The following is an 18,457-nucleotide window of genomic DNA, read 5'->3' as shown; positions in this document are numbered from 1 at the left end:
CTGCCACCAAAGAAACTCCTGTTGTAGGAAAGTAATGAGAGGAATCATGGTTTCCAGGCTGTGACTATGTTGACTCCATAAACTTTTTAGGTACCATTGAAGTTTCCTCATATGCAGTCTCGCATATGGAATTAGTAAAATGCAGGATGCCATGAACCCCAAAGCCTGCAGAATTTGTCTTGCAGATAACTGGGTTTTTGTTGCCATTTGTTTGAAGTATGTTGGCAATTGCATTTGTTTGTCTGGCGTGAGGTAAGCCATCTGGGCAGTTGTATTCAAGCTTGCACCCAGGAATGTAAATTATTTGAGAGGGTACCAGTTTTGATTTCTTTTCGTTTATGGTGAACCCTAGGGCACGCTAGAATGCTAGGCATTCCTTGTGTTGAAGAAGAGTGTCCTTGTCCTATACCTGAATGAGACAACCGTCCAACTAAGGATAAATTTTAAAGTTTGTCTGCAGAATGCAATTACTGCTGCCAGGCACTTTGTAAAGACCCTGGCCGCAGTACATAAGCCAAAGGGCAGTGCAGAGAATTGGTAATGCAAAAAACCTGCTTTGAAGCGGAGGTATCTTCTGCAAGATTCCCTTATTGGGATATGCAGGTATGCCTCTTAAGTCTAGAGTTACTAACCAGGCATTCCTGCTTAGCATAGGCAGTAGTTGTTGTAAAGTCAGCATTTTGAATTTTGGAATGTCCAGGAACGTGTTCAGAATCAATAAGTCCAGCATTGGATGCCATGATTTGTCTTTTCTGGGTACCAGGAAAAGTCTTGACTAAAATCCTTGTCCTTTTTCCTTTTCTGGTACTGGTTGAATAGCCCCCATATCCATGAGGGAACATGACTTGTTTCTGGGCCTCTGTCCACTGGTTTTATGGCAGATCTGGCCATCAGTTTGGAACTGGCAAAGTAAGGAAATGAAATTTGTACCTCTGGGATACTATGTTTAATACCCACTTGTCCTGGGTAATTAACTGCCAATTTTGAGCATGAAGTGCTAGTTTTCCCCCTAAGGGGGCTGCCAAAAGGTAAGTGCTTGGAGATGGTACAGGAACGTCATTGAGACTGATTACTGTAGGATTGTGCTTTGTTACCTCCAGATTTGGAGGTGGAGGCACCGCACTGCTTTGACCTGTAAGATCCCTGCGATTGACATCTGGAGCCTTTTGAGCGCCTGGGTTTGCCCCGAGTGGCTCTGTTGGACACAGAAAAGGACCAATTCATAGTAGGCTAGTGCCTACTGAACCTGGGTGGCTGCACTTGCACTTGAAATCTTTTACAGTTTGCAAAGATTTAGCTTTGTCTTCCATTTTCTTTAAAACCTCTTCTGCCTTATTACCAAACAGAGTATCATGCTGTAAAGGAGCATCCGACAATTTAGCTTTAACATGATCAAGCAGATTTTGCTCCTTGAGCCAGGCATGCCTTCTTATAACAGATCCAGTTACGGCGTCCCTGCAAGGAATCAAAACCACATTGCAAAGAATGCTTTCCAACTTGTTCTGCTGAATGCAACAAATCCTGTAACTCTATTTTCCACACAATCAAAAATCAACATTTTCTGTTTCAGTAAGCTCATAACATGCTGTTGATATTTAAGCATATGAAACTAGCAGTTTAAAGCCCTGATTGCCAAGGTTGCAGGCATATAAACCTTCTTATCCCATCTATCCAATGCCATGGAATCTCTATCAGAAGGGGTAGGATTTTTGGCTGTAGAAGCCTTAACACCCTTGGGACCCTGAGAAATAGTCTCAGGATCAGCAGCAGGATTTTTGAAAAGCAATTTGTGGGAGTCAGGAACCCTGTAATATCGGTCTGGCTTACTAGGAGCCGGAGGCAGGGAATCAGGAGCCATGCTTGATTCAGAAAACACATCAACAATGTCTAATACAGGCGGTATTGCCAAAAGCCTATGTTGAGGAAGGAGAAGGAAATCCCTACGCCTCTTTTTGATTCAGAGAAGTCCTGACTCTCCCAGTGAAAATGTTCCCTTAAAGTATGCAAAGTCTCTCCAAAAGAGTAATCCTCAGGAAGAGATGCAGATGGGATGGATTCCTCTGCATCTGAACCCTCATAAGGTGGAATAGAAAATTCCTGATCAGAAGAAATGGAAACCTGATCTGAAGATTCATAATCAGTAACTTGCCTAGGCCTCTTAGCAGGGAGGGGGGGACCCCTGATCAAGGTAATTAAATCCTCAGCCATTTTGATAATTTGTTCTTTTAGTCATAGGGGCCTAAGCACATGGCTCATGCGTCGTCTTTTTTTTTTTTTTAGACATTGACGTTGTTTTTGACCATGTTTTTGTTGATGGCTTCGGTTTAATATAAAAATGTTGAGGCCTGTAAACACCCTCAGAAGCCGGTGCCTGCTCAGTAGCTCCAGACCCATCCAAGGGAGAGACATCCGCGGGTTCAATACTTCGCGAATCTCGCGGCATACCAGACTCCGAATGGGTCTCGGTAGAGTCCTGCAACACAAAAGTAGCGGGTATCAGTGGCTGCGAAAGCGCGTCACTGAGTACCGGCGAACAGGCGACTGGCTTAGGTGAAGCTTTGTCATTGGTTTTGGACCTCGACAGTCTGTCTCTGTCTTTATCCTTGCGTTATTTTGTGAACTCCGGTAGTCAGATTGCTAACCGACGACATTTCAGGGCAGTGAAATCTTGAACAAAAATATTTAGAAGCAAAAATAGACCAACACTTAATAGTGCGTTGGTTAAATTTAGCACAAAACTGAAAGCAAAGCATGTTGTGATCAGGGCCTAGTCAAGGAATATAGTACAAATGAAAATCCTTATGAGGTATTTGCTTCCCACAAGTAATGCAATTAACTTTTACTGACATCGGTAAGGAACAAGAAAGAATTTCCCCAATGGGGTACTTAGCTTTAGTTTGAAGACTTCGGTTCTGAAACTCGAAAATGAAAATTTCATAAGTCGGCCGACCAGCACTTGTGAACTGCTTCTGCTTCGGGCACTGTGCGGCAAGAAAGACTGATTAAAATGGCGTCAGCTGCATGTTTTTACCCCTGACAACCTGACATCATGGAAGAAGAGACAGCAATCGAACCAGGACCCAAGACTTGTTATTCAGGCTGACTGAGGGCAATCTGCCAGCAGATTACCCAAATGTAATGACTGCAACAGTGAAACACGAAGAACATCAGCACCAAAGCAGATTGTTGATCGTCAAAAGCTTTACAGGAGCATAATCTTCTGCAGCATTAAATCTCTGAAGGGCTTGGTGTCCAAATTTCTCTCTTGTTTAGCACAGCTCGAGCTGTCTGACAGTTTGTGTGCAATGAAGGTGCCTTGAAGCTTTGGAAGCTGTCAGGTTGTTAAACACTTGGCAGGATATCACCCATACAGCCTTGGCTATTGCATCAATGAACAATATGATAAAAGTCACAGATTTACACACCTTCTCAGCCTTAATTCAATTAAAAGCACTTCACATGACTTACTTGTGCAAATCAGAATAACCATTCAAGACAACAGGGTACCAAAAACCAAACAACCTTCGGATTTTTCCGCATTACTATCAAATTAAGCAAGCACATTATCAAAACAATGTTTTACTGAAAACCTATGCAAGTATAACAGTGAAATAAATGGAATGAAAATATTTATCAGTATTATCATTAAAGACAAACATTGAATGTGGCCATTAAATCCAGGATACTGATCTGAATCTGCTACTGCAATTCTTTTACTTCTAAAACAGACTAGATCAGCATTCTTTAACGAGCTAAAAATTGAGAAAATGAGAGTGAACAGGTTGTGCAACTACTAGTGTAAATGTTCTACACAGTGACCCTGCAGTAACAATTAATTGTCAACATCAACTTGCAAGTAATCCTAAACGAAAATGCAATCCAGTTCCTAACATGCATTTGAAAAATGCCCTACAAAATAAAGGCTGTGAAGATAAAAAGTACCTTGTTCTTTTATCTGACGAATCTGCTTTACAGTTTCCCTAAGGATGGCACATTTGTCTGGTTTCACATTGAAGTCATCTATGTCACTCAGATTAGCAGATATCAGCTCAGCCAGCTCCTCAATATATTTACTCTCTTGCTCTCGTCTGCGCTTTTCACCACTGCACATGACACTACAAGCAAAACAGCATTATTAATACACAACACAAAACATGTTTTAAAAACGTAACATTTAATGTTGTACTACTGCACTAAAGATAATCTGGGTAATCTCAAGAGAGACTCAAGATCTGTAAATTAAATTACAGTTCAGCGAGCATGTGCCTGAAGTACAGTTGTGTATGAACTTACTTTAACAGATGTCCTACTGATCTCTTCTGCAGTATTCCTAACACAAGGGTTATAACCACTGTATCATACATCAGACAGGTGGACCTGACCTTAGAAGCATAGGGGTATTTAGTTGGACATACGAGCATAATTCCTCAGACCATCTCCAAGCCAGTGGTCTAAAGACCCCAGAGGCATAAAACTGGTCAGCTAGGAGGGGCATAATATGAAGTGGTAAGAAAGTCCCCATGGTTTTAGGGTGCTTCCCACAAGACAGGAATTGAGGGAGAAAGATTGAGTTAGTAGTATATAAAAGTATATAGGGAAAGCAATGCTGCATTGATCCGTAGGACATCTAACGTTATGGCAAGTTCTTACAAAACGGGTACTCTGTCCTGACTGAAATCACTGTTGCATTATTCGTGACATGGTTAAAATGCAGACAACCTGTCCAAGAAGCCAAATAGCACTGATTTAGTGAAGGCAGCTGTAAACCTTGAAAAGGCATCTATCCTGTAGTGTTTAATGAAAATGGGTACAGATGACCAGGTGACAGCCTCCAGTACAGAGTGGGCCATCCACTCCTTTTAGAAAGCTCCAGAGGCTGCTACTGATTACTGCTCTGGCAGAATAAGCTCAAAGGCATCAGGGCAAGGACTTGCCATGTAGAATAACAAAATGAGAGATCCATCTTGTAAAGGTTTACTTGTATACCAGTTGGCCCAGTTTAGGGTCCATGAATGAAAAGTTGATCAGATTTCCAAATGGATTTTATTTTGTCCAAACAGAATCTAAGCAGTCTGTGAATGTCCAGAGAACGCAACACCCTATCCCCAAATTCTATAGGCTGGGAAAGAAAGTAGGCAGGTTTAAGGACTGAAACAACTCATTCACTACTTCAGGTATGAATGAAGAAAGTACAGTTGTGTACACTTACCATAAATGTAGATGTTCAAGTGTATTCACTGATGCAGTCATTACATTTAGGGTAATCTGCTGGCAGGTTGCACTCAGTCGGCCTGAATTCCAGTCTTGGGTCCTGCATCATTTGCCGTCTCCTCTTCCATGATGTCAGGACATCAGGGGTATAAAACATGCGCCAACGCCATTTTCTTTAGTTTTTCTTGCCCCCGATGCATCAATATAAACTTTACCTTCATCTACAAGCAAATACACTACATAGGTTGTAGAAGATAGAGAAGGAAAGAAACTCCAGAATGACGGGGGATGGCATGAGGGTAACCTGGACTGCAACAGTGAATACATTCAAACATCTACATTTATGCTAAGTGTACACAACTGTACTATGTTCATCGTGTTTCACTGTTGCAGTCATTACATTTGGGTAGAATCCCAAAGCTATGGTTGGGGGGCTGGAGCTAAACAGCTTTAGGAGCAGCTATAAGGCCCTGCAGAACTGCAGTGGCAAAGCCTGCTCTGGATTTAGAGTAAAGAGGCAAATGATAATGCTTTGTAAAGGTGTGAACAGAACTCCAAGTAGCAGCCTATAGAATGTCTTTGGTTGGTACTCTCCTTAGAAAGGCTGCTGAAGTAGCTGCAGCTCTGGTGGAATGAGACCTAATGTCCTTGGGCCCAGGTTTACAATGGTGTAAGTAGCAGAAACGGATGCAGTGGCTTATCCACTTTGAAATGGTCTGCTTTGAAATAGCCTTTCCTTCTGATCCTGCAGCATATGTCACTAGTAATTGCTCAGTTTTCCTTAGAGCTTTAGTCCTGCTCAAGTAGAATCTTAGTGGTCTGTGTATGTCCAAGGAGTGCAGAATTTTCTCCCCCTTGTTCTGTGGATTTGGATAAAAAGTTGGCAGATGAATTGTTTGGTTAAGAGCCACACTGGAAACCACCTTAGGCATAAAAGTAGGATTTGTCCTCAAAGATACCCTGTCTGCGTAAAATATGATAGAAGGCTCTATAGCCATGAGGGCCTGTAGCTCTGAAACTCTTCTTGCTGAAGTAATTGCTAGAAGCAGAGCTGTTCTCCATGATAAGAACATTATATCAGTGGTAGCAGCTGGTTCAAATGGAGGCAGAGTGAGCTTATCCAACACAATTGAGATCCCATGCAGGCAATGGTGATCTTCTAGGAGGCCTTAAATTTTTGGCTCCTCTAAGATGCTGCTTTAGTACAGGATAAGAAAAGATTGGTGACTCTGTATTGTAATGAGTCGAAATGGCAGAGGCATGGATTTTAATTGATGAGAAAGATAGGCCTTTGTCAAGCATCTCAGTTAAGTATTGCAATATCTGAGGAATATTTAGTTCTACTGTATCAGTTCCTTGTGCTTGATTCCAAGCACAGATCTCTTCCATTTGTCACCATAAGATTTTCTAGTAATAGGCCTTCTGGCTTCCAAAATGACATCCATCACAGCTTTACTGAGAGGTGCTGTTTGTATGACTATATGATCAGCCATGCTGCCAGGTTTAGAGTCTGTAGCTGATCGTGCAGGATTCGATTGTTTTGCTGGGACAGTAGTTGTGGTCCTTATGGCAAGGTCCAAGCTGGGTATTGAGACAAGTTCCTTAGGATTGGGTACCAGCATTGGCAGGGCCAGTCCAGGGCAATTAGTATCATCTTTTCTCTTCTCTGACTTTTAGGAGGACCTTGGGGAGAAGAGGCAGAGGAGGAAAGGCGTAAACTGATAGGTCCTTGTGCAGAATCTTTTCAATTGATAATTTTGAGGAGTGGCAAATAGATCGATGTCTGGGCTCCCCCATTTCTCTTATCATGCTGAAGACTTGTGGATTTAGTTTCCACTCTTGAGGGTCCATAAGGTTTCTGCTTAAATCGTCTGCCAGAGTGTTTTGTTTTCCTGGCAGGAATTGAGCCTGAAGATGTATTTGGTAGGTCAAAGCTGTGTTCCACAGTGTCATGGCTAATCTGCAGAGGGGGTATGAGTGTGTGCCCCCTTGCCTGTTTATAAACCACATGACCATGGTGTTGTCCGTCTTTATCAGTAGTTGTCCTGGATATAATAAGTCCTTGAAGGCTGTCAGGGCATTTTTAACAGCTAGCATCTCTTTCTGGTTGATATGTATATGCATTTGGTTTGGTGACCATATTGCCTGAATGCATCTTTCTGCCATGTGGGCCCCCCAGGCATAATCCGATGCGTCTGTTGTCATGATATGGCTGGCAGGGGGTAGAGTGAATAGCTGTCCCATGTTTAGGTGACATGCCTTTGCCGACCATAGAACTCCTGTTGCAGGCAGGGAATGACAGGAATCATTGTTTCCAGACTGAGAATGCTGACTCCATAAACTTTTTAGGTACCACTGAAGCTTCCTCATATGCAGTCTTGCATATGGAATCAGTAGTATGCAGGATGCAATGAAGCCCAGAGCCTGCAGAATTTGTCCTGCAGAAGACTGGGTTTTTGTTGCCATCAGTTTGAAGTAAGCAGTCAGTTGCCTTTGTTTGGCGTGAGGTAAGCCAACTGAGCAGTTGTATTCAAGCTTGCACTCAGGAATGTTATCTTTTGAGAGGGTACCAGTTGTGATTCCTTTTCAGTTATTGTGTACCCTAGACATGTTAGAAGCCTTTTCACAAATGCCAGGTGTAGAAGAAGAATGTCCTTATTCTCTGCTTGAATGAGACAGTCATCCAAGTAAGGATATATTTGCATACTACTTTGTCTGCAAAATGCAATTACTGGTGCCAGGCACTTTGTAAAGACCCTGGGCGCAGTAGATAAGCCAAAGGGCAGTGCAGAGAATTGGTAATGCATTAAGGCAACCTTGAATCTGAGGTATCTTCTGCACGATTGTATTACTGGGACATGCAGATATGCCTCTTTTAGGTCTAAAGTCACCAGCCAAGCATTCTTGCCCAGCATGAGCAGAAGCTGCTGCAAAGTCAGCATTTTGAATTTTGGAATGTCCAGGTATGTGTTCAGAATCGATAAATCCAGTGTTGGCCGCCAGGCCTTGTCCTTTCTGGGTACCAAGAACAGTCTAGAGTAAAAACCTTGTCCTTTTTCTTGTTCTGGTACTGTCTGAATGGCCCCCATATCCATGAGGGACGTAGCCTGGTTCTGTGCCTCTGCCCATTGATTTTTTTTAGCAGATCTGACCAACCATTTGCCATTGGCAAAGTGTGGAAATGGAATCTGTATCCCTGTGATATGATGTTTCAGTACCCATTTGTCCTGGGTTATTAACTGCCAATTTTGAGCAAAAAGTGCTAATTTTCCTTCTATGGGTGCTGCCAAAAGATAAGTGCTTGTTGACGGCAGAGGAAGTCAATGGGTTTGCTTTCTGTAGGTTTGCACTTTATCTCCTCCAGATTTGGAGGTGGAAGCGCTCCATTGCTTTGACCTGTATGAATATTGTGCCTGGTATCTGGAACCCTTAGGGCATCCAGATTTGCCCCTTTGAGCTCTGCCTGACACAGGAAAGGACCAATTTTTGGTAGGCCAGTGTGTACTAAATGTTGGTGACTGCACTTGTAAGAAGTCTTTAACAGTTTGCATAGACTTAGCTTTGTCTTCCATTTTCTTTAAAACCTCTTCTGCCTTAATACCAAACAGAATCATGCTGTAAAGGTGCAGCTAGCAATTTAGCTTTAACATCAGGTAAATTGTTCCTTTAACAAGGCATGCCCCCTAATCACAGATCCAGTAACTGCAGCCCTGCAGGAGGCCTCTAAGGAATCAAAACCACATTGCAAAGTATGCTTTCCAACTTGTTCAGCTGCATGCAACAATTCCTGCAATTCTTTATTTTCTGCACATTCTGAAATAAACATAATTTTCTGTTTCAGCAATCCCATAACACGTTGTTGGTACTTAAACATATGAAATTGACAGTTTAAGGCCCTGACTGCCAAGGTTGCAGATGTATAAACCTTTTTTCCCCATCTGTCCAGTGCCCTTAAATCTCTGTCAGAGGAGGAAGGATTTTTTGCTGTTGAGGCCTTAACTCCCTTTGGACCCTGTGAAATAGTTTCAGGATCAGCAGCAGGGTTTCTAAATAAAAATTTATGTGAGTCAGGGACCCTGTAACATCTGTCAGGCTTACTGGGAAGCTGGAGGTAAGGAGTTAGGGGACAAGCTTGACTCCGAAAACACATCATCCACAATGTCTAAAACAGGGGGAATGGCTAAAGGCCTGTGCTGAGGGAGAAGGAAATCCCTGAGCCTCTTTTTTGATTCTGAGAAGTCTTGACACTTCCAGTGAAAATGCTCCCTCAAAACATGCAAGGTTTCTCCAAATTAATAATCCTCAGGAGGAGATGCAGATGGAATAGACTCCTCGGCATCAGAATCCCCATAGGGAGGTATAGATAATTCCTGATCAGAAGAGGAATCAGAAGAAATGGAAACCTGATCTGAAGATTCATAATCAGTGTCTTGCCTATGCCTCTCATCAGGAGGGGGATGGGTACCCCTGATCAAGGTAATAAGGTCTTCAGCCATTTTGATAATCTGTTTTTTAGACATAGAGGCCTGTGCACGTGGCTCATGCGTTGTTTTTTTGGTTTTAGAAGTTGCGTTTGTCTTTGGTTTTGCAGCTGTCGGTTTGATGTACAGATGTTGAGGTCTGAATACACCCTCAAAAGCCGGTGCCTGCTCAGCGGCTCCAGACCCATCTGAGGGAGATACATCCGTCAGTCCAATACCTTGAGTATCTTGCGGTATGCCGGACTCCACATGGGTGTCGGTAGAGGCATGCAACTCAAAGGTAGCGGGCATCAGGGGCTGCGAAAGCGCCTCATTGAGTACCGGCGAACTGGCGACTGGCTTAGGAGAAGCTTCGTCGACGGTTTTGGATCTCAACTGCCTTTCTCTGTCCTTTTCTTTGCGTTTTTTATGTACTCCAGTAGTTGGATTGCTATCTGACATTTCTGGGTAGTTAAATCTGTTTCCAAAATACTTTGATGCAAAAATATACCGACGCTTAAGAGTGCGTTGGTTAAGTCTAGCACAAAACCGAGAGCCAGGCACATTGTGATCAGGGCCTAGGCAAGGAATACAGTATAAATGGAAATCCTTATGAGGTATTTGCTTCCCACAAGTAATACAATTAACTTTTTCGGACATCAGTAAAAATCAAGAAAAAAGTTTCCCAAATGGGGTACGTAGCTTTAGTGAAGACTTTGGTTCTGAAACTCAAACTCGAATATTTCAGTAGTCTGCTGACTGGCACTTGCGAAATGCTTCTGCTTCGGGCACCGCGCGGCAAGAAAGACTGAAAATGGCATTGGCTGCATGTTTTATACCCCTGACGACCTGACGTCATGGAAGAGGAGACAGCAACCGACGCAGGACCCAAGACTTTGGAATTCAGGCCGACTGAGGGCAACCTGCCAGCAGATTACCCTAAATGTAATGACTGCAACAGTGAAACACAATGAACATCTAGTCATGGGAGGGGGGGGGGGTCATCATGAAAAATAAGAAAGGTAGGAATGACCGCAAGTGCCTGAAGCTCTGAAACTCTCCTAGCTTAAGTAAAGACCAGAAGTAGGATAGTTTTCCAAGTACATAATTTTAGGTTTGTTGATGTTGCTGGTTCAAAAGGAAGTAAGGTAGGCTTATCCAGCACAAAGCTGAGGTCCCAAGTAGGGGTAATTGGCTTTCTAGGTGGTCTAAGATGCAGAACTTCTTTAGGAAATAACTACCATATGTCCGGACATCAGTCGGGGAGTGAGTGGTAAGAAAGCAGAGATGGTTGACAGATTTAGCTTTGATGTAAGAGTAGGCCAGACCTGTATGCAACAGCTCACACAGACATTTCAGAATGGAACCGGACTGGTTAGGGCCCTGTCCATTCCTTTAGCACTAACAGGAGAATCTCTTCCACTTACCTATGAAAGACAGAATTGTGGGTCTTTTGGCAAACCTCAATATCCTCAGAAAACTAATGCCTGTAAGGAATCAAAGTACAGTTTTGTACCTACCATAAATGTAGATGTTCGAGTGCTCATACAGCTGCAGTCATAACAGATGGGTTATCCTGCCATCAGGCGGGTCCTCGGTCGGCCGAATTCCAAAGTCTAGGTCCGGCGTCGGTTGTCGTCGCTTCCTCCCTGACGTCAGTGCGGCAGGGGTATAAAAGAGACAGCCAACGCCATTTCTTCAGTTTTTCTTGCCCCAGATGTCAGGTGCCCCCAGAAGGAAGGCAAACAATGTTATGCAAAAGTGCAATGTTGATAAATCAAAAACAGTAGTTGCAAGCAAATACACCATAAAAGAATACCCCAAAAGGTTATATGAAAAGGGTTGGTCATAAGGCCTGTCCTAAGAGGGGTTGGAGGGAGGGAAGCCTGGACTGCAGCTGTATGAGCACTCTAACATCTACATTTATGGTAGGTACAAAACTGTACTATGTTCATCGTGCATACAGCTGCAGTCATAACAGATGGGTAGAATCCCAAAGCTAAGTAAGGGTGGTAAACACTAAGTGGAAATAGGAGGGGCTAGGATGCCCTGCAGGACTGCTGTGGCAAAGCCCGCTCTAGATTTAGAGTATAGTGGGAGGTGACAGTGCTTGGAGAAAGTGTGCACTGAACTCCAGGTGGCTGCTTCCAAAATATCCTTGGTAGGGACCCCACTGAGGAAGGCTGCAGAGGTAGCTGTGGCTCTGGTGGAGTGGGATCTGATGCATACAGGCACAGTTTTTCCATGAAATGAGTAACAAAAGCGTATGCAGTGGGCTATCCATTTTGAAATAGTCTGTTTGGAAATAGCATTTCCTTGAGTACCTGCAGCATAGGACACAGAGTTGCTCAGATTTCCTGAATGGCTTTGTCCTGTCCAAATAATAACGAAGTTGTCTGTGAATGTCCAAGGAATGTAGTAGTCTTTTCCCTTGGTTTTGTGGATTAGGATAAAAGGTAGGCAAGTGGATAGTCTGATTCAAAGCCACCCTGGATACTACCTTTGGCATAAAGGTAGGGTTGGTTCGTAAGGAAACTCTGTCCTGATGGAAAATGATGAATGGTTGCACAGCCATGAGGACCTGCAGCTCCGAAACCCTGCGAGCTGAGGTGATAGCCAGAAGAAAGGCTGTTTTCCATAACAAGTAATGCAACTCTGATGAAGAAGCTGGCTCGAATGGAGGAAGGGTCAGCTTTTCCAATACGAAGTTGAGGTCCCAAGCAGGGACTGGTAGTTTCCTTGGGGGTTTTATATTCTTTGCCCCTCTGAGGAACTGCCTTAAGAGAGGATGAGAGAATAAAGGAGGATCTGTTTTGTATTGTGCAGAAATGGCTGAAGCGTGGATCTTAAGAGAAGGAAAGTCCATTGTTTAACATCTCAGCTAGGTACTGTAAAATTTGAGGTATATTTATTACCCAAGGATTCTGTCCCTTCTTTTGATTCCAGGCACAAAATCGTTTCCATTTGGCAGAGTAGGCCTTTCTAATAGAAGGTCTTCTGGCCTCCAAGATGACATCCTGCACCTCCTTGGAGGAGAGAAACTGTTGGGAAATCAAGGAATTCTCCATGCAGCTAGATTTAGAGTTTTGAGATGGATGTGAAGAATTTTGTAGCTGTGCTGGGACAACAGAAGAGGGGCTAGAGGTAGGATCCATGGTGGGGAATGTGTCAGGCTCTTCAGGAGCGGATACCAGTGTTGCCTGGGCCAGTCTGGAGCAATGAGAATCATTTTCGGCCCCTCTGCTCTGGCTTTTAATAGAACTTTGGGCAGCAGAGGAAGAGGCGGGAAGGCATAGACTGTCAATGTTGCCCAATTGAAGGAAAGTGTGTCCACTTTCCAAGCCTGTGGATGATAGGTCCTTGAACAAAATGTTTTCAACTGGCAATTTCTGTGGGTAGCAAAGAGATCTATGTCTGGCTGTCCCCATGCCTGGGTTATCTTTGTGAAAATTTGAGGATGCAACTTCCATTCATGTGGATCTGTCGTATTTCTGCTTAGGTTGTCTGCCAGTGTGTTTTCCTTCCCTGGCAGGAATTGTGCCTGTAGTTGAATTTTCAATTCCAGTGCTGTGTTCCATAGGGTCATGGCTTGCCTGCACAGGGGGTACGAATGAGTTCCCCCCTGTTTGTTTAGGTACCACATCACTGTGGTGTTGTCTGTCCTTATCAATAGCTGGCCTGGGTGCAGTAGGTCTTTGAAGGTCATAATATAGCCTTTTGCACAGCTAGCATTTCCTTTTGGTTGATGTGAAGGAGCTTCTCTTTTCGTGCCCATTTTCCCTGAATGCACTGATCTGACATGTGTGCTCCCCAGGCGTAGTCTGAGGCGTCTGTTGTGATGATTTGAGTTGCTTGAGGTACACAGAAAGGAAGACCTGTGTTTCTTTGGCAAACTTGAGCCCACCACATAAATTCCTTTTGAAGGCATGGAATGAGTGGTATAATTGCTTCCAAGCTGTGGCTGTGTTGAGACCATACGTTTTTTAGGTACCACTGAAGTTTCCTCACATGCAGCTTTGCACATGGGATTAATAGGATGCAAGATGCCATGAATCCCAGAGCCTGCAGGACTTTCCTTGCAGTTAGCCTGGTGTAAGTTGCCATTTTTCTGAAGTATTGAGACAGTTGCCCTTGCTTGTCTGGTGTGAGGTAGGCCATCTGGGTGGTTGTATCCAAGCTGGCACCCAGGAAAATTATTTGCTGAGAGGGTATTAGTTTTGATTTCTTTTTGTTGACTGTGTATCCCAGGAAGTTCAACAGTTTTATTACAAACACCAGGTGCTGCAGTAGTATGTCCTTGCTGTCCGCTTGGATCAGGCAGTCGTCCAGATATGGGTAGATTTGTATCCCTTGTAGTCTGCAGAAGGCGATTACTGATGCCAGGCATTTAAGTAAACACTCTGGGCAGTAGATAAGCCAAAGGGCAATGCAGAGAATTGGTAATGGGTTGAACCTGCAAGAAATCTGAGGTATCTTCTGCAATCTTGTCTGATAGGGACATGCAGGTATGCCTCCTTGAGGTCCAATGCTACCAGCCAAGACTCCTTGCCCAGCATGGGAAGAAGCTGCTGTAATGTGAGCATCTTGAATTTTGGCACCTGTAGATATGTGTTTAGGATGGATAGGTCTAAGATAGGTCTCCAATCTTGGTCTTTCCTTGGCACCAGGAATAGTCTGGAATAAAACCCTTGACCTTGTTCTTTTGCAGGTACCTCTTGAATTGCTTTCATGTCCATGAGAGCTGAAATTTGTTTTTGTGCTTCTGCCCTTTGATTTTGTGGCAGGTTTGGCATGCCTCTCATTTTTGGAAGGGTGTGAAAGTGGAACCTGTAGCCTCTGTCTATAATGTCCAAAATCCATTTGTCTTTTGTAACAATATGCCAATTTTTTGAGAATAATGTTAGTTTTCCGCCCAAAGTTGCTGCCATTAAAGCTTTGCTTGGCAGGTGTAGGGGGAAGTCATTGTGTCTGTTTTCTAAAAGACTGTGATCTATCTTCTCCACCTCTTGGGGTTGGTGCTTGCCACTGCCTGGCTCTGAAAGATCCTTGAGGTTGCCCCCTACCCCTTGGACGCCTGTATCTGCCCCTTTGAGGTCTGTCCGTGGCTGGAAAGGACCAATTTCTTTGAAGGCCAGTTTCTGCTGAAACGTGGAGGCTGTACCTGCAGGAAATCTTTCACTGTTTGCATTGATTTTGCTTTTTCCTCCATTTTCTTTAGCACCTCCTCTGCTTTAACACCAAACAATACATCTTTTTGAAGAGGTGCATCTAATAATTTAGCTTTGACATGATCTGGTAAGGTTTGCTCTTTGAGCCAAGCATGCCTACGTATAACAGACCCGTAACAGCAGCTCTACATGAGGCCTCTAAAGCATCAAAACCACACTGCAAGGTATGTTTACCCACTTGCTCTGCACCATGCAACAAATCCTGCAACTCTTAAATCTGGTTGTTCTGGTTGTGTCATCTTGCTTTTCAGCTGAGATATCAAAAACTGTTGATACTTTAACATATGGAACTGACAGTTTAATGCCCTCATGGTTAAAGTGGCCGAGGTGTACACCTTTTTCCCCCACCTTTCTAAAGATCTGGGATCTCTCTCTGAAGGTAATGTTTTTTTAGCAGTAGAGGCCTTAATTCCCTTGGGACCCTGTGAAATAGTTTCTGGGTCAGCAGTATGGCTTTTATATAGGAACGGGTGAGAATCAGGAACCCGGTAATACCGGTCTGGTTTAACAGGAAGTCTTCCTCTAATCGGGGCCTTTTGTCAGAGGGGGGTTGAGAACCCCTGATAAGAGTAATCAAATCCTCAGCCATTTTAAGCATCTGTTTTTTAGGCATGGTGCCTTGAGAGGGTGTCTGAGGAACCTGTTTTTTGGTTTTCATGGCTGTTTTAGATTTAGTGAAGGCTTTAATAGAGGAGGAAGGCCTGAAGACCCCTTGAGAAATGGCAGGCCCATCTAAATTCTGAGTTTCCCCGCCAGGAGTGGCATCGGTATCTGTAGTACGAATGGGGGCCGAGGAGCCTGCGACCTCGGGTACTTAAGACACCGGTAATGCATTGTCATCGGTACTCAGGGGCTGCGTAGGTGCCTCGCCGAGTACCAGAGAACCGGTAGTCGGCCTTAGTGTGGTATCAGTAGGTGGTGCGTATGTCGGTCCTTATCTTTGCGTTTTTTGCTCAAAACTGGAGTCGGAGTATCCGACAACATAATTAAATTTTTTGCCAAAAAAGTGAAGGGCGAACTCCGCCCGACGCTTAATAGTGCGTTTGTTGAATCTAGCACAAAAACGGCAGGCCGAGACATTGTGGTCTGGGCCTAAGCAAGGTATACAGTAAGAGTGGAAATCCTTATGCGGTATTTGCTTCCCACAGGAAATGCAATTATTACCTTTGTCTGACATCGGTCTGAGGCAAGAAATGTTTCCCCAACGGGGTACTTAGCTTTCAAGAAGACTTCGACTGAAATACTTTCGTAAATCTCAGGAGCTGGCCGAACGGCACTTGCGAACTGCTTCTGCTTTGGGCACCGCGTGGCAAGAAAGACTGAAGAAAATGGCATCAGCTGCCTCTTTTATACCCCTGCCGCACTGACGTCAGGGAGGAAGCGACGACAACCAACGCCGGACCTAGCCTTTGGAATTCGGCCGACCGAGGTCCCGCCTGACGGCAGGATAACCCATCTGTTATGACTGCAGCTGTATGCACGATGAACATCCTTATCATCCACAGAGTTTGGTTTAGGGATGAAGCAGTAATGCTTTCTGTTTGATGTGGCAGTTTGCATTACTTGCTCTTGGCTAAAAGAAAAAAAAAAAAGGGCACCAATGCTGTCTTGGCCAAAAGGGAATTGCCAACAAGAGTTTTTTTTTTTTTTTTAATCTGTTGGGGTCTTGAGAAGAACTGGAATAAGGAGTAGAGGAGGAAAGGCACAGAGGAAGTTCCCTGTCCACTGAAAAGTGGGAAAATCAGTCATCCACGCTAAGGCAGATGGATCCCAGGTGCAAAATAGTGAAAGCTGTTTGTAGTTCTTTGAAGCAAACAGGGCTGAGGGGTCCTCCAGCAGTGAAGAACACCCTGGAAACCATGTCTATTCAGGGTCATTTCATGAGGGTATTCCAAGGACTTGTTAAAAGTGTTTGCCAAGACATTGTCCTGTGATTGAATGTATGCAGCTGTGAGTGACCGTCTCGGACTTTCTGCACCAATATGCGCAAATGGTAAGATATGATCCCTCCTTGCTTGTTTACATACCACATTACTGTTGTGTTGTCTGTGAACACTTGCAGGGTTCCTGGTTTCCAGAGATGTGGAAAGACCTGAAGAGTTTAGACAAGGGTCCCTATTTCCTTCATGTTTGTGTGCACTTTTAGAAGCACTGGCTGCCATTTGCCCTACACTCACTGTATGCCTGTCCAGAACCCCCACCCCTACCCATAGCTAATCCAAGGCACCTGTATGAATTTCCAGAACTGGGCTAGAGGAGTGAAGGGGAAGCTCTGCGTTGAGTGTTACCTGATACGTCCACCATAAGAGTTTCCATCTAAGATAAGGTAAAAGGGGAATGACAGTGTCCCAAAGGGTGCAAATACTGAGACTAAAGTGTTTTCAGGAACCAATTTTCTTCGCCTGCAGCCTGGCTAGTGGAAGCATTTGTATATCAGCTGCCATGAACACCAAATCACTTAGGATCTCCCTTGCTGGCCACTGGAGGAGGGAAACAAGATTATATAATTAGCTTGTAAGGCTCTGCACCTTCTCTTGAGGTAAGCAGGACTGCATTACTTGTGTCTATAGCCTGCTGCCCAGAAAAAATATGTTCCGAGATGGCAACAGGGGGTATTTTTTGCAGGTGATTATGAACAACTGAGACAGGAGGAGGAAGATTAACTGTAGATGATGTTGGAAAATGTGTGGTATCTTCAAACAACAGGTGGTCTAACAAAGGAAAAATCTGAATTACCTGAATTAGGCAGAAGGTGATAACTGGTGCCAGACACCTTGTGAAAACACTTGAGGCTATGGAAAGCCCAAAAGGCAAATCTGTAAACTGACAGTGAGATGAGTCAGTGAAAAACCAGAGGAATCTCCTGCAAGGGGTCTGAATTGGTATTCTGGACTGGAAGACAGTCACAGATTTGTCCCCAAAAGGGAGGTCTCCATGCTGAGGCATCCCTCTGTGGTTTATCTAAAAATTGCTTTCAGAGCCTTCCTCTACTTCTGGATAGGCAAAAAAGGTAGGTTTGCTTGCATAATTCCTCTGATACCCAGGTACAAAGGTTAGCAAAAGCTGCCTGCAAGTCCTTCACATTTTTACCCTACCCTCGAAAGGTTTTGAAACACTTGACAGCTTGGTGGCCAAACAAGAGGTCCTTGTCTGAAAGGTAGTCCGCTGTTTTGCTTTCAAGTCCTCATGAATAGGCTGGCTACACAATGCATACCTGCTGATTACAGAGCCTGTAGCAGCTGCTATGGATGAGGCATCTTCAGCATCTGTCCACTTCTGTAACCTGATTAAAGATAAAAAGAAGTTATGTTCTTACCATAATGTTCCATGTGAGTTGTTCATCCCGCCTTTGTTCTTACACGTGGGTTCAGAGTCAATCCATCGGCTCAGAGTCGGCCGCTTTCCAAGCTCTAGATCTCTTAGAAGCTTGAGACAGTCCCTATCCCATGATGCTCTGCTGCCAAACCCCAGATCTAGTTTGTTGAAACAGAGCAAGAAACACAACTAAGCAACCCAATATAACAAAGTAACTATTTACAAATAGTTAAAAGATAACCT

General features: G+C 44.0%; 1 protein-coding gene across 1 annotated transcript in view; it reads right to left on the bottom strand.

Moving 5' to 3' along the window:
- Positions 1 to 18,457, bottom strand: part of NCOA3 (nuclear receptor coactivator 3) — a gene marked incomplete in the record, with an annotated part of 973,610 nt that overhangs the window by 842,717 nt on the left and 112,436 nt on the right. The window contains 1 exon segment of the mRNA XM_044089911.1: positions 3,943 to 4,115. Within this exon segment, the coding sequence (XP_043945846.1) occupies positions 3,943 to 4,115 (173 nt within the window).

This window comes from Protopterus annectens, chromosome 12.part0 (assembly GCF_019279795.1).
Source record: "Protopterus annectens isolate FY-2018-M chromosome 12.part0, PAN1.0, whole genome shotgun sequence".
NCBI classification, from domain to species: Eukaryota; Metazoa; Chordata; order Ceratodontiformes; family Protopteridae; genus Protopterus; species Protopterus annectens.
Note: the sequence above shows the minus strand (reverse complement) of the source record. Positions and strands in the feature narration are given on the sequence as shown.